Source organism: Pygocentrus nattereri, chromosome 11 (assembly GCF_015220715.1).
Source record: "Pygocentrus nattereri isolate fPygNat1 chromosome 11, fPygNat1.pri, whole genome shotgun sequence".
Classification (NCBI taxonomy): domain Eukaryota; kingdom Metazoa; phylum Chordata; class Actinopteri; order Characiformes; family Serrasalmidae; genus Pygocentrus; species Pygocentrus nattereri.
In genome coordinates, this window is record NC_051221.1 from 24,478,542 (window position 1) to 24,494,641 (window position 16,100).

The following is a 16,100-nucleotide window of genomic DNA, read 5'->3' on the forward strand; positions in this document are numbered from 1 at the left end:
CGTGACACAGCACAGAGGAGAAAACCACTCACACACACACACACACACACACACACACACACACACACAGAGACTCCGCTTTAGCTGACCGACTTTAGCGATTACATCACATCCAGCAGTCGCTGCTGAGGGCAGCGGCCATTTGGGTAAATAAAGACATTATTCGGAGCATTTTGCGCCTGGCGTGAGATCCGTCCTACTTGGGTATCAGACATTGCCTTCAGCCCTGACACTTCATAGCTAACGCTGAGGCTAACGCTAACGGCTGAAGTAGGTCTCCCCCCACCAGGAGTATCTGTCAGTGTCAGGACTTGTTTGGCGTGTGAACTCGGACATCGTGTTCTTTCCTGTGAGGGAGGAAATGTCTGTCAGCTGCTTTGTTTGTTTCTAAACTAGTTCACACTGCCAGAGTGTTTTATTACTGCCTTGGCAGCGTCAGTTGTTGTTGTTGTTGTTGTTATTATTGTTATTGTTATTGTGCGGTTTGCCACAGCAAACTAACTGACTCTCGCTTTCTACAGCATGTCATGTCCTCGTACTCCGATCTTAGTATCTACAAGATTATCTGTAAAAATAAGATCGCTACAGCTTCTCAGTAACGTTGACCGTTAGCTACGTGCTTGCTTACAGATAGCCGTTTCTTCTTGTCTTATCTCTCTCTTCCTTGTCTTTTCTCTAGGACTCCGCGAAGATGTCCTGCACTTGTACGTCTGCTGCGAGGGTGCTTTTAAATTCTGCACCGAAAGGTGAGTGAAGCATTTGGGCTACAGAGTTACACATTTCGACAAAATATAGGAATATTGAATGTCTCTTTATTTTCACTGCCTCTGAATGTTCCTTAGAATGTCAAACATGGGTTTAGTGAAGTTGTGAAATAGTCAGAGATTGTCCACCACCATAGAAAATAGCCTCTGTAGATTCTAACAAAGCTTTCACGCACTGAAATTGTGTCATATGATGTTGTTAGCTGTAAGTGCTTTCTGTGGGGTGGAGAGGTGTTTTTTACTTCTGGGTGCTCATCTTAAGTGAAGCGCTTCAAGAAATAGCACATTTTAAAGCTTACTAGCTTCTGAAGAAATGTATATATCAGCTGATACTCAAGGTTTCAATATTGGTATTGGAAAAGAAAAATTGTGGTCTGCCATCTCTAATTCAAACCACAGAAGCAGACTCTTTATTATTAACACACATTATAACATCGTGTCTTGCTCTTATTCAGAAAATTTGAAGTGAGTTTCTAAAACTGTTAAATATTATATCGTTGCCAGAGTCATGCAGTATGAGAGCTGTGGTGAAGAGTAAAGCTCCACAGCGAATTGGCTTTACCTTCCTTACACACATGGATGATAGTGGAACGGCAAAAGAATATTAGAAGTTTGTCAGTAGTATAGCATTGATTGAATAGTTGTGGAAGCGTTTGAAAAACAAGAAGGGCAAATATGTTTAGCTTAACATACTTGTAAATAGTTATGTCTGCTTAAAATGCATTTCTCATAGACTGTGTTCTACTGTGGTTTCTTCTGATAAATAGGTAATTTCACACTCACCTTGGCCCTGCCTGGTCATGCAGTTGATTTAAATGAAAATTCTTATGAAGTTAATTATTTGTGTCAATCAACCATGCAAAATTGTTTCAATTCAAATCTTTGTTGTAATTAGTTTTTTGGTTATGAATATTTAAGGACCATCAAGACAGGGCAAATTATTTGTGCCTCACCAAGATATTCTTTATATAATAGATCTCCAAATGACAGTAAATACAGGAACATGTGTCTTGTCAAAATAGGAAAACAGTCCTTCTGGAGCGTTTTAAAGTTTAATTTGAAAATCCAGTGTTTTTCTTTATACAGTGGTTTTTATACAGTATTGCGCTTTTTAGCCAAATACCTAATTTTCATAAAGGAGTAAACAGCCTACAAAATGGATTTTTATTTGTGAAGTTTACGGTGCAGCTTCAAGTATTGCATTAGGAAATAAATAATTCATAAATTATTGGAGATGTAGAAATAATAATAATTATTAGAAAAAGCATGTGAACCCTTTGGGATTACTTGGATTTCTGCATAAGTTGGTCATTAAACTGTGAACATTCACAGTGCAGGGTGAAAAAAGTATGTGAACCTTTGGATTTAATAACAGCAATTTGGCAGCAATAACCTCAACCAAACGTTTCCTGTAGTTGTGGATCAGATCTGCACAACAGTCAGGTGGAATTTTGGACCATTCCTCTTTGCAAAACGGTTTCGTTCAGCAATATTCTTGGGATGTCTGGTATGAATCGCTCTCTTGAGGTCATGCCACAGCGTCTCGATCGGGTTGAGGTCAGGATTCTGACTGGGCCACTCCAGAAGGTGTATTTTCCTCTGTTGAAGCCATTCTGTTGTTTATTTACTTCTGTGTTTTGGGTCGTTGTCCTGTTGCATCACCCATGCTGTTGAGCTTCAGTTGGCACACAGATGGTCTTAAGTTTCCCTGCAAAATGTCTTGATAAACTTGGGAATTCATTTTTCTGTTGATGACAGCAATCCGTCCAGGCCTTGAGGCAGCAAAGCAGCCCCAAACCATCATGCCCCCTCCGCCATATTTCACAGTTGGGATGAGGTCTTAATGTTGGTGTGCTGTGCCTTGTTTTCTCCACACATAGCGCTGTGTGTTCCTTCCAAACAATTCAATTTTGGTTTTATCTGTCCACAGAGTATTTTGTCTGTAGTGCTGTGGAACATCCATGTGCTCTTTTGCAAACTTCAGCAGTGTTTTTTTTTTTTTTTTTTTGGACAACAGTGGCTTCCTCCATGATGTCCTCCCATGGACTCCGTTCTTGTTGAATGTTTTACTTATTGTAGATTTGTCAACAAAAATGTTAGCATGTGCCAGAGATTTCTGTAAATCTTCTGTAAGTAGCTGACACTCTAGGTTTCTTCTTCACCTCATTGAGCATTCTGTGCTGTGCTCTTGCACTCATCTTTACAGGACGACCACGCCTAGGGAGAGTAGCAACAGTGCTGAACTTTCCTTATTTGTAGACAGTCTGTCTTACCGTGGCCACTTCTAGAGATACTTTTGTATGAAGCTGGAAAGGGTTACAAGTCAACAATTCTTGAACATAGGTCTTCTGAGAGCTCTTTTGTGTGCGAGGCATGGCAATGCTTCTTGAGAACAGCAAACTCAAAACTGGTGTGTGTTTTTTATAGAGCAGGGCAGCTTTAACCAACACATCCAATCTCATCACATTGACTGGACTCCAGGTTTGCTGACTCCTGGCTCCAATTAGCTCTTGGAGAAATCATTAGCCTAGGGGTTCACATACTTTTTCCACCCTGCATTGTGAATTTTCACATGTTGTATTCAATGAAAACATATTTTTTGTGCTGCATTAGTTTAAGCAGACTGTGTCTATTGTTGTGACTTAGATGAAGATCAGAACACATTTAATGACCAATTTATGCAGAAATCCAAGTAATCCCAAAGGGTTCACATACTTTTTCTTGCAACTGTAAAATATTTTGAAAAAGTACTTTGGAAACGGATTGAAAGATTCAAATTCAATCATCATCCAGTTAATTAATTTGTTGACTGAGTTTATTGGCACAAACGTAGTGAATGGACAGTACAGAATTGTTTTTAGTGTTGCATTTATACCCAGTTAATATTTCAGCTCAGTTCAGTTGTTCTCTAAGCAGTTGACCTAAATGACCTTTGTAATAGCAAAATGTTTGATTGATCTTTTTTTGTGGAAATCCATGAAGCAACCAGACACACATTGGTGAGTTGCCCTGGACTGATCCATAAATGTATGCTCAAATTTTCTGCATTTGCAGGATTTCCATGCTCGCGCATCCAGTTCTTTGCTCTCAGTAGACCAGTGTCTCGTGAAGCTCATCTACCTGCAGCAGTACAGATTCGATCTTTTTCAGAAACTGCAGTGTGTTTTGCCTCAAAGGAGAACACACCTAATAGTGGTTCCAGTGATGGAGGAAAGGTATGTTTTGTTCCAACACTGCACTGAACAAATAGAAGAGCTTAATAGGAGGGCTGCCGTTGAGCAGAACAGAATTTTTTTTTCACATATAGCCTATAAATATAGCAGAATAGAAGTGGAAGAAGCACAAATATTTTGGATGACCCAGAACTTTCAATGACATTTTATGTGTATACTTCAATTTTACTGTGATTTCTGTGTTTCATGTATGTGTAGAAAAGTATGACCGACATGGCTGGAAAGAGGTCAATGGGTTCAGGAGGCTCAGGAAAGGGAGGCAGTCAACTGCGTTGTCCCAAATGTGGGGACCCCTGCACACATGTGGAGACGTTTGTATGTAAGTGCTTTTAATGACCTTCAAGATGCATTTCATTTTTCTCACTGTGAATATGAAATGAATGCTATTACAGAATTGTTTTCAGTTCTATAGAAAATTGTGTGTACCTAATGAAGTTGCATTTCTGTACCTCTGTGTTCTGTATTGTCTTGACATAAACTAAAAAAAAATCAAGAAATTTAGCTCAGGATGTGAAGCACTGATCTTACCTGCACTTGTGTGTATCTTCCCTTTTTCAGCATCTACACGATTTGTGAAATGTGAAAAGTGTCATCACTTCTTCGTGGTGCTTTCTGAAACGGACTCTAAAAAGGGTCTGAATAAGGAGGCAGAATCTGCCGCTGAGGCTGTTAAACTGGCGTTTGCTCAGAAACCCCCCCCACCCCCTAAAAAGGTACAATCCACAGCACCAAACAGTGAGAAGTATAAAAGGGGCATTCTAGCCTTAAAATAGCATTTAATGTTATTTGTTACATAAAAAAACAGCCTCATTGGTTTGACCAAGTTCACAATTTTGTGTACTCATTTTAAGTATTTTGTGTACTTATTCCTTCACCGCAATACCCAGAATGCATCACACAAAAAATATCAGTAAATGTCAATAAAGAAATACTGACTGCTACTCCGCAACCCTGAGGGAGAAGCAGCTTAGATGGGTGTGGGTGTGACTGCTACTGTAGCCACTGATGTAGAAGCTAAGAATTGCACATGAGTTTCAGCTTCGGCAGTTCCACACCAGAGTGCTTGTAGTTTCTCCCATCTTCAAGATGCATTATCAGAAGAGTAATTTTTTAAACTGGGAAATAATATGAGATTATTGTGACGCCGCTGTAGGAAGTGAGCAGATATGTTTACAATGTAAATAACTAGATTTTTCCCAGAGTGGCTAGAGTGTCCCTTTAACTTACCATCTGTGTAAACAACAAAACCAACTGTGATGTGTCAGTAATGAAAAGTGGAAACCAAGAACTAAGCTATACTTTGTGTTTTTCTTCTTTGCAGATCTTTGCCTACCTTGATAAATATGTTGTTGGCCAATCATATGCAAAGAAAGTGTTGGCAGTTGCAGTGTACAACCATTACAAACGGATCTACAACAACCTCCCAGCAGGAGGCAGACAGCAAGTAGAGGCAGAAAAGCAAAGTTCTCTGAGTCCCCGAGGTTAGCGCCATCTTATACGTTTATAGCTCAGCTTATTGAAAAGTGTTTTTTTCTGGCTCATATAATCTGTATAAGGATTTAAGCCATTTAAGCCAAGGATTCAATTCTTGAATGAAGTATGTGGTTCACACTATTCAAAGACATTAAAAATACATTTTATTAAGATCCATTCAATACATCTTATGTAAGTATGTCTTAATGAAACATGCTTTCATATAAGGCAGTAGAAAGATGCTACCTACCATGTTGCTAAAGCTGGCTCTTCTGGTTCCTGGTCCTGGTTCTCCTGGGCTTCTGGCACTTAGCCAGTATATACTGGTTTGATTTTACCCCAGCTGGCCCAAAATCTCATTTCCAAAGACCTTTAGTAAGATTTAGTAAGATAATTTCTCCTTCATTTGGTAGAACTTGAGATTAGAAGACGAGAAGATGAATACAGATTTACAAGTAAGTATTTTTTTTAATCCAAATACAGTATTTTGCTCTACAGTGCTAAACTGTCTACTGCTCATTTTAACTTTAATAATCTGTGTAGACATGCAGTTCCGTTAATCTGTGATTGTATGCTGCTGATTGCATAAGAGTACATATAAAAATATGTTGCTTCATTGCTGACCTCTATGCAGAGGGATAAAGTATCCTGGTGACCTAGTTTATGTGTTCAGTAACTCCACACTGCTACTCTGCTAGATAACTTTATTTATAGGACTTGGGACGCTGACCTGTGGCATACAGTTTATATAAACTAGGGCAAATGTATGACATAATTTTAATGTCGTTCACTGTATGAATTAAGAGCTATAAGATGTTATAGTTCTAAATCATTGTGAATGTAATTTTTTCCACTTGGAAACATTTTTTTTCATTCTTCAAAAAACTCCAAGTATCCTTTGCACTTTCTTAAAGTTTCATAATGAATGGACCAATAGAAATGGCCCTAAATTACTTCAAACAAATCTAATTACATTAACTTTCATTGCAAGTTATTTTTAGTTGTAAAGTTAATATCCGGAGAAACAAGCCTTTGTTCCATCTGTGACAAATTGTCAGTGTATGATAAACATATTAAACCATAGATATGAATACAGATAATCAAATTGAGAAAACAGCCCCATATAACAAAGACCAAACATGTTTTCATGTTTTTTCTGTACACCAAAGCCACAATGACAAAGCCGATTGTTGAATTGCTCAGTCACAATGTCATTTCTACAGATTTTTTGTTTTCAGTCCATCGAAAACAATGACCACATGTGCATATGCTTTCTATAAACAAAGTATGTATTGACATGACCATATTTGCCAACAGAGTTGCTTCAGATTGCTGGGATCAGTCCCCATGGCAATGCTCTTGGTGCTTCTGTTCAGCAGCAGGCTGCTCAGCAAGCTCTTCAGGAGAAAAGAGGTGGGGAGGTGCTAGATTCCACCCATACTGACATCAAATTGGAGAAGAGCAACATTGTGCTGCTAGGCCCTACTGGATCTGGTGTGTTGCCAACATTGTCTTAAAAAATCTTTTAAGAATTTTAAATTGTTCCTTGTTCCTGGAACCATTTTAACTGCTGAAATGAGGATTTTGTCAGAGTCCATGATGTTCCATTAATTAAAAACTATATCATGACAATCCTTAGAGATTCAAGCCTTGTGATGTTCCACAAATTATAATTTAGCTAGCCAGAGTAAATTAAAGCAAACATGTCCAGAAAAGTTTAACGGTTTTGCTAATGTGTTGCTCTCCAGGTAAAACCCTTTTGGCGCAGACTCTGGCTAGGTGTTTGGACGTTCCCTTTGCCATTTGCGACTGTACTACCCTAACTCAGGCAGGTTATGTGGGTGAGGATATTGAGTCTGTCATCGCCAAACTGCTTCAAGATGCCAACTACTCAGTGGAGAAAGCCCAGCAAGGTGGGTCCTTTTGGAAAGCATGTCGTTTCTGTGTCTCAGGCAAACTTGAGCAAATCACTGTATTCCACTCATCTCAAACATTAAACAAAGGGCGCTTCTGTGTATGCAGTGCATGGTAAGCATAAAGGCAGTCTAACTGATTATCAGACCTAATGCTCAGCATTAACAGACCTCTCATTAATATTTGACTGCATGTACTGCAGTGCCTGGGTAAATGTGTGTTACTGTAGTGTTGGCAGTTGTTTTAGAATGTGACTGGAGCAGAATATTCTAGAACAGTGTAAATGGAGGGGAACACTGCTAAATAATGTGGAAGGAAGAGGATATTCTAGATTAGTGGAAAAGATTAGAACATTCTAGAACAGCACAAATGGAGGAGAATATACTAGAAACAATTTGAGTGGAGTAGGACATTCTTAAATTGCGTAAATTGGAAGAGAACAATTTAGAGTCTCCTAATAGACACACACAGGTACTGCACACTGAAAAAATGCTTACTTATGTACAGTTCTATGCAAAAACGAAAATACATGTTTTGTTGATTTTTAAAGTAAAAAGCAGTAAACACAACCACTGCAGCATGCTCTTTTAAAAATAACACTTTTCTGCAAATATTAAGGCTAATTAATGCAACCATGGGGTCCTCTAAGCAGCTGGCTCAGAAAGCTAATTAATGCCTAAAACGTAGGGGAAGGCTGTGAAAAAGGTATCAAAATACTTTAAACTCACAATTCCCACTGTCTGAAATTGTGAGGCATCAATACCATTTTTTTTCAGACACAATATGAGTACATATTTTTGTCGATAAATAACTTTGCAGATCTGTTGTGATCTACAGTCTGGTACTGTAATGGACCAGCTACTTAGAATTAAGTAGTTGTTGGTGTAACTGAGTACAGTTACTGTAACAGGTAAATAATTTAAATCTAGATGATTTTAAGTACACTTGCTGTGGTCTCTTGTGTACAGACTATGGTCTCTTGTGTACAGACAAAGCCTATGATTTATATGCTCACACTGTACAAAACACTCAGTCCGATTGACATGCTTTATGTAATGCAGCCCCTATAGACAGTTCTGTCTATGATAATTTCCAATAACGCTGTTTCATTCAAAATAACATGCTGCCTCTCTGAGTACTGAGCAAACATGCTGATTTACAGCAGCTTGGCTAACCACACTGTGCACTGATGTGTACACAGTGGGACAGTACAGTTTCTCTACAGCCTGTTTTACAGAGATGGTTTAAAAAATTGCAGTATTACCATTTATTTCCTGCAATTCTGTTTGGTCAAACAGAAAAAAATGCTTACTTTTTCACCTTCGTTTAGCTGGCCTACGTGTTTCAACCTGGGGAAGTGGTAGTGATTGTTTTTGTGTTGTTTTTAAGCAAATTAAGTGAATTTAAGTGAATTCCTGCAGTTAATTTGCTAAGGCAGAATGTTTAGTTACCGGCAACTTTCTGTCTGACTTCCAGTTTGAGTCTTTTTTTTTCATTAGCACGGCAGTGTATGCTCAGCTTATGTCACATAGTATTAAGTGACCAAGTAAGCATGATATCAGTATCGCTACATCCCTAATAGGAAATGAAGTTAACAAATCAAGGCAAGTTTGTAAAGACCAAGAAAACTCGGATAGAGCTGCTTGTATGCAGTTTTACATACAGCTGTGTTTGTTGAGTTGCCATACTCTGGTTGACTGGTACTGTCTTGGAACTGAAGGATCTGCTTTATTGTCCATCTAACTAATATTGAGATGTTTTTTTGTAATTTGCAAGGCTTTAACTTTCATGGCTCTCCCCCAGGTGGAAATCGTGCTAAGCAAGTAAAGATCCTTTAATTTAGTTGTGTGCTACAGTTGTCAGCATAGAGTGTTATGAACGTAAAGTTGTGTTTTAGACTGTGTACTTCTCTGTAAGTGGTGACAGACATATGGAAACATGAAATGCTCATCCTGTCTTGAGCAAGTTTGTTCATAAATTGTACATATTTTGAACAGCATCTCGCTCTCTCTCTCTCACTCTCTCGCTCTCTCTAATGTGCTGGACCTACAGGAATCGTGTTTCTGGATGAGGTGGATAAAATTGGCAGTGTTCCAGGAATCCATCAGCTCAGAGATGTGGGAGGAGAAGGCGTCCAGCAGGTGCATACATATAGCAGTCACATCTCACAGTGGGATGTAATTCCCCACTGCCATGTACTCTCTCTGAACTATTTCATGATTTGGGTGGGTGAAAGTTAACCATAACAAGGATATAGATGAGTTTAAAAGGTGGAAGTTTGTATGTTTCCAAAAAGCAGTGCCTAGCAATGAATAACTATGGCAAGAACATTGGTCTGATTTGTTGACCAGTTAGCACACTTCAGGTGGGCAATATGGCAGTTGTATTGTGACATTGTAAGAACTTTTATCATCATGATAAAGTATACACTACTGAACATACACTTGAAGAACACTAAGCAACTGCATGTTTCATTACAAGCATCAGCATATCCTAGAGCCCTGTTGTATAAATTTAAAATATAGTGTCCACATATAATGACTATATTACCTAGGCTAAAGTGAAGAGGGACAGGAAAACTGTTTCATACATGGTTGTCAATCATTAGATTAAAGAGCAAGCATGGTGTGTTGTAAAGATCCATAATGAGTTCCAGTAACTGAAATACTTTGAATCAATGTACAAAGCACTGATCTAACCATAAACTGCAGTACACTTAGTGTACCCCCCAGTGTTATTGTGTGTAAGCAAGGCTTTTAAGTCCTTAGGTCCAGCTCAAGCTAATGGATATAAATTGAGTATTGTCCTCCTAATGTAATAATTTCCCCTGAGAATGGTGTATTTTTCCACAGTTGTAACAAGGCAGCAAATCACACTTTCACTTAGGCTAACTACCCGAAAGCCCACCTAAAGACTGCGATGATTTGCAGCCTAATGGCAACAATGCAAGCATCTACACACCCAGATTAAATCTAGCTGAAGATAACATTGAAAGCTGTTTGAAAACACTGAAAAAGTGTGTCCATCAGTGCACTAATCCTGTTCTTCACCCTAATGGTTAGGCTTTATTTCATATAAAAGCTCATGGGTTTGTTTATTTCTCTGCTCAGGGTTTGTTGAAGCTCCTTGAGGGGACAATTGTGAACGTTCCTGAAAAAAACAGCAGAAAGTTGCGGGGAGAAACTGTGCAAGTCGACACAACCAACATCCTGTTTGTGGCATCAGGGGCCTTCAATGGGCTGGACCGAATCATTAGCCGCAGAAAAAATGAGAAAGTAAGTAATAATACCGTTGTATGCAAAAGTTTGGCCACCATGGTAAGTGAAAATAAGTTAACACTTCCTCTACAGTGAATATGCTTCTGCACATTTGTAAACACAATTACTGTTTATTTGTTGAATTTATGGAGAAAAACCCAAAAAATGTGGTCAGGCCAAAGTTTTTGTTATATTTTTTCTATAAGTTAAACTCAAATAAATAGCAAATAAATAGATATTGTGCTGTAAAATTCAGAAGAATATTTTTTTTTTCATTGTGACAGTCTTAGTATATACAATACACCCTTTCTCATATTTTTTTTTCACTTTGAATGTTAAAACATGTAATTCACTGTACATAAGTTGTCTTTTTTAAATATCAGCATAAACATAGTTCAATGATTCTGAATCCTGGTCTGCTGCAGTATCTTGGCTTTGGCACACCTTCTAACCTGGGAAAGGGGCGTCGAGCAGCAGCTGCAGCAGATCTGGCCAACATCTCAGGGAGTGAGACAGACGCGGTAGCAGAGATCGAGGAAAAGGACAGGCTCTTGAGGCACGTGGAGGCGCGAGACCTTATTGAGTTTGGCATGATCCCAGAATTTGTGGGAAGATTGCCCGTGGTGGTGCCCCTGCATAGCCTGGACGAGGAGACACTGGTGCGCATACTCACAGAGCCTCGCAATGCTGTGGTGCCGCAATACCAAGCCCTCTTCAGCATGGACAAGGTGAATATGTCCCTTTGTCACTCTTTCTCTCTCTCTTGAACACTAGGGCTGCAACAATTGATCAATAAAGTTGATTAGATGTCAACAATGTTGAATGAAAAGTACTTTCCAATACTCTGTTATGTTCTTGTGACACCCACATTCATTTTAACGGATTGCAGGACGCTGCAAGATGCATTGGGGTGATATGGCTTCTGTTTCTTTGTTGCACCGTTAAATAGGAAAACACGTCAGTGGACTTGTTTTGACTTAAGGCAGTGCTGCACAGACTCATCACTGCCTGATTGTGTACAATCCATGCTGGTTAGGTTTTATTGTCTGATGTGCATTGGCACTTCACAATGACATAGGCTGTTATAATATTGTAGGAGTGACGTGACTGCAGTCCTCATAGCCAGGCACCACAGTATCTCATCACCCAGCTGTGTGAGCAGAGAGACAGTTTGATGATGACAGAGCTTAATCCTCAGTGACTACAAGCATTGCCACTGACCATGTACACATACGGTTGCAAGAAAAAGTATGCAAACCCTTTGGGATTACTTGGATTTCTGCATGAATTGGTTGTTAAATGTGTTCTGATCTTTATCTAAGTCACAACGATAGACAAAACACTGTGTGCTTAAACTGATACCGCACAAAAAATGAAATGTTTTCATGTTTGTATTGAACACAGCATGTGAACATTCACAGTGCAGGGTAGAAAACATATGTGAACCTTTGGATTTAATAACTGGTTGACCCTCCATTGGCAGCAATAACCTCAACCAAACGTTTCCTGTAGTAGCTGATTAGACCTGCACAACAGTCAGGAGGACTTTTGGACCATTCCTCTTTACAAAACGTTTCGTTCAGCAGTATTTTTGGGATGTCTGGTGTGAATCGCTGTCTTGAGGTCATGCCACAGCGTCTCAATCGGGTTGAGGTCAGGATTCTGACTGGGCCACTCCAGAGGTGTATTTTCATCTGTTGAAGCCATTCTGTTGTTTATTTACTTCTATGTTTTGGGTCGTTGTCCTGTTGCATCACCCATGCTGTTGAGCTTCAGTTGGCGCACAGATGGTCTTAAGTTTCCCTGCAAAATGTCTTGATAAACGGGAATTAATTTTTCCGTTGATGACAGCAATCCGTCCAGGCCTTGAGGCAGCAAAGCAGCCCCAAACCATCATGCCCCCTCCACCATATTTCACAGTTGGGATGAGGTTTTGATGTTGGTGTGCTGTGCCTTTTTTTTCTCCACACATAGCGCTGTGTGTTCCTTCCAAACAACAAAATTTTGGTTTTATCTGTCCACAGAGTATTTTGTCTGTAGTGCTGTGGAACATCCAGGTGCTCTTTTGCAAACTTCAGCAGTGTTTTTTTTTTTTTTTTGTACAGCAGTGGCTTCCTCCATGATGTTCTCCCATGGACTCCGTTCTTGTTGAATGTTTTACTTATTGTAGATTTGTCAACAAAAATGTTAGCATGTGCCAGAGATTTCTGTAAATCTTCTGTAAGTAGCTGACACTCTAGGTTTCTTCTTCACCTCATTGAGCATTCTGTGCTGTGCTCTTGCACTCATCTTTACAGGACGACCACGCCTAGGGAGAGTAGCAACAGTGCTGAACTTTCCTTATTTGTAGACAGTCTGTCTTACCGTGGCCACTTCTAGAGATACTTTTGTATGAAGCTGGAAAGGGTTACAAGTCAACAATTCTTGAACATAGGTCTTCTGAGAGCTCTTTTGTGTGCGAGGCATGGCAATGCTTCTTGAGAACAGCAAACTCAAAACTGGTTTGTGTTGTTTTTTTTTTTTGAGCAGGGCAGCTTTAACCAACACATCCAATCTCATCACGTTGACTGGACTCCAGGTTTGCTGACTCCTGGCTTCAATTAGCTCTTGGAGAAGTCATTAGCCTAGGGGTTCACATACTTTTTCCACCCTGCACTGTGAATGTTCACATGTTGTATTCAATGAAAACATAATTTTTTGTGCCGCATTACTTTAAGCAGACTGTGTTTGTCTATTGTTGTGACTTCGATGAAGATCAGAACACATTTAATGACCAATTTATGCAGAAATCCAAGTAATCCCAAAGGGTTCACATACTTTTTTTCTTGCAACTATAGCTGCACAATAGAGCATGTAGCCAATCAAAACATGTAGTGTTCGTGTTTATTATTCTCATATGAGAAATTAAATCTGAACATCTGAAATGCGAATGTCGCTAGAGTTGCCAGCTCACGCGGGATGCTGCTGGTAAATCTGTCTGGCTTGATGGCTCTCTTTTCAGCTTGTCACCCAACCACAACCAGCAACTCAGGCTGGGCTCCAGTGGAAGGTGCAGTTCATTTTGAGCAGTCCCATTAAGATGGAACACTGAATGGTGGTGCCCTTAAAAGGCATAATTGTTTAGTTATTTGATTATTTGAATAGTAGTCAGTAGATTTATACATTAGGGAAATAATCAGTCATTTCATGTTAGCCATGTTACAAGTTACTATTTTGACACTGTGGCAGTGTTGATGCATCAATTTCAGCACTCATCGAAAAGAAATAGCTGAGAATATTGAAAGGAGGCTTATACTAACTGTAAGCCACAGACTGAGGAACCTGTCCGTTGAAAGCCATGGCATCTTTCTCCAGTAACCTTGCATGGCAACTAATATAGTAATACCACATATAAGCCTAAACCACAGAAAATAAATAGAACTGTGTTCCTAGTCAGAGACCTTTGTTTTCTTTTGTTCCTGGCATGGTGGGTAGTTCTTGCTTTAGGCTTAATAGGTCACACTTTAACTGCCGCTTAATCACTTCTTGTTTAAAAAAAAAATGTATACATATTATACACACACACACAAAAAAAAATATATACACACACACACACACACACACACACACACACACACACTCAACGGCCACTTTATTTGGTACACCTGTTCAATTGCTCTTATTAACACAAATAGCTAATCAGCCAAACACAGGGCCGCAATTCCATGCATCTAGGCATGTAGAGGTGGTCAAGATAACTTGCTGAAGTGCAGACCGAGCACCAGAATGGGGAAGAAAGGTGATTTAAGTGACTTTGTTGGTGCCAGACGGGCTGGTCTGAGTATTTCGGAAACTGCTGATCTACTGGGATTTTCATGCGCAGACATCTCCAGGGTTTACAGAGAATGGTCGGAAAAAGAAAATATCCAGTGAGCGGCAGTTATGTGGACGAAAATGCCTTGTTGATGTGAGAGGTCAGAGGAGAATGGGCAGACTGGTTCGAGATGATAGAAAGGCAACAGTAACTCAAATAACCACTTGTTACAACCAAGGAATGCAGAATACCATCTCTGAACGCACAACACGTTGAACCTTGAAGAAGATGGGCTACAGCAGCAGAAGATCACACCGGCTGCCACTCCTGTCAGCTAAGAACAGGAAACTGAGACTACAATTCGCACGGGCTCACCGAAATTGGACAATAGAAGACTGGAAAAATGGTGCCTGGTCAGACGAGTCTCGATTTCAGCTGTGACATTCAGATGGTGGGGTCAGAATTTGGCGTAAACAACATGAAAGCATGGATCCAACCTGTGTTGTATTAACGGTTCAGGCTGGTGATGGTGGTGTGATGGTGTGGGGCATATTTTCTTGGCACACTTTGGGCCCCTTAATACCAGTTGAGCATTGTTTAAATGCCACAGCCTACTGGACTATTATTGCTGTCCATGTCCATCCCTTTATGACCACAGTGTTACTGTGAGCAGGATAATGCACCATGTCACAAAACTCATATCATCTCAAACTGGGTTCTTGAACATGACAATGAGTTCACTGTACTCCAGTGGCCTCCACAGTCACCAGATCTCAATCCAATAGAGCACCTTTGGGATGTGGTGGAACGGGAGATTTGCATCATAGATGGGTAGCCGACAAATCTGCAGCAACTGCGTGATGCTATCATTTCAATATGGACCAAATCTCTGAGGAATGTTTCCAACACCTTGTTGAAAGTATGCCACGAAGAATTAAAGGAAGTTCTGAAGGCAATATTTAGCAATCAAATGCTAACTAAACATCAGCAGCTCTAGCACATATATACATCAGTGCCAGAGCCTCCTATCATAGACAAGCCTGGATCTCATCTGAATGGACAAAATGCAGTGCCCTCCTCAAATACTGGCACCCATGGTAAACATGAGCAAAACAGGCTGTAAAAAACATTCTTTATTGCTTATTCTTTTGATCTTTCATTCCAGAACTCACTCGTCCCACAGGTTTTCTATGGGGTTTATGTCCGGGGACTGGGGTGTAATTCTGTGGTCATTGAACCATTTTTGTTTTGATTTTGAGGCATGTTTGGATCGTTGTTCTGCTCGAAGATCCAAACTATGGCCCTGTTTAGTCTTTCTGGCTGAGGCAGTCAGGTTTTGATTTTATTTGTACTGGTAGTTGATTGAATTCATGATACCATGTACAAATTGTCCAGGGCCTTTGGAAGAAAACAGCCCCCAACATCACAGATCCACCACCATACTTCACAGTGGGGATGGGATACTTTTCTGCATGGCTATCTTTGTCTCCACCAAACTAACCTCTCATGTTCGTTGCCAAAAACCTTTATTTTCGTTTCATGTGACCCATGAAATGCGGTCCTACTTAAAGTTCCAGTAACGTTTGGGAAAAATCTAGGAGTTTGAGTTTCTTGGTCCTTGACAGCAGAGTTTTTTTTCTGACAACACCCCCCCCAACAACTTGTA

At 39.9% G+C, this 16,100-nt stretch overlaps 1 protein-coding gene across 5 annotated transcripts in view; it reads left to right on the plus strand.

Annotated features, from left to right (window-relative positions):
- The window catches only part of clpxb (caseinolytic mitochondrial matrix peptidase chaperone subunit Xb), a 21,837-nt gene continuing 5,737 nt past the window's right edge, over positions 1–16,100 (plus strand). Inside the window, exons 1-12 of one of the 5 annotated variants that reach the window (XM_037542613.1) lie at positions 1–146; positions 680–746; positions 3,819–3,979; positions 4,196–4,316; positions 4,556–4,710; positions 5,319–5,478; positions 5,884–5,925; positions 6,788–6,964; positions 7,219–7,383; positions 9,437–9,525; positions 10,495–10,659; positions 11,067–11,369. In XM_037542613.1, the coding sequence (XP_037398510.1) occupies positions 692–746; positions 3,819–3,979; positions 4,196–4,316; positions 4,556–4,710; positions 5,319–5,478; positions 5,884–5,925; positions 6,788–6,964; positions 7,219–7,383; positions 9,437–9,525; positions 10,495–10,659; positions 11,067–11,369 (1,593 nt within the window). In that variant the 5' untranslated portion in view covers positions 1–146; positions 680–691. Of the gene's footprint in view, positions 364–679; positions 747–3,818; positions 3,980–4,195; positions 4,317–4,555; positions 4,711–5,318; positions 5,479–5,883; positions 5,926–6,787; positions 6,965–7,218; positions 7,384–9,436; positions 9,526–10,494; positions 10,660–11,066; positions 11,370–16,100 lie in introns of all 5 variants that reach the window. The other 4 variants (XM_037542615.1, XM_037542614.1, XM_037542616.1 and 1 more) reach the window with 4 other exon arrangements.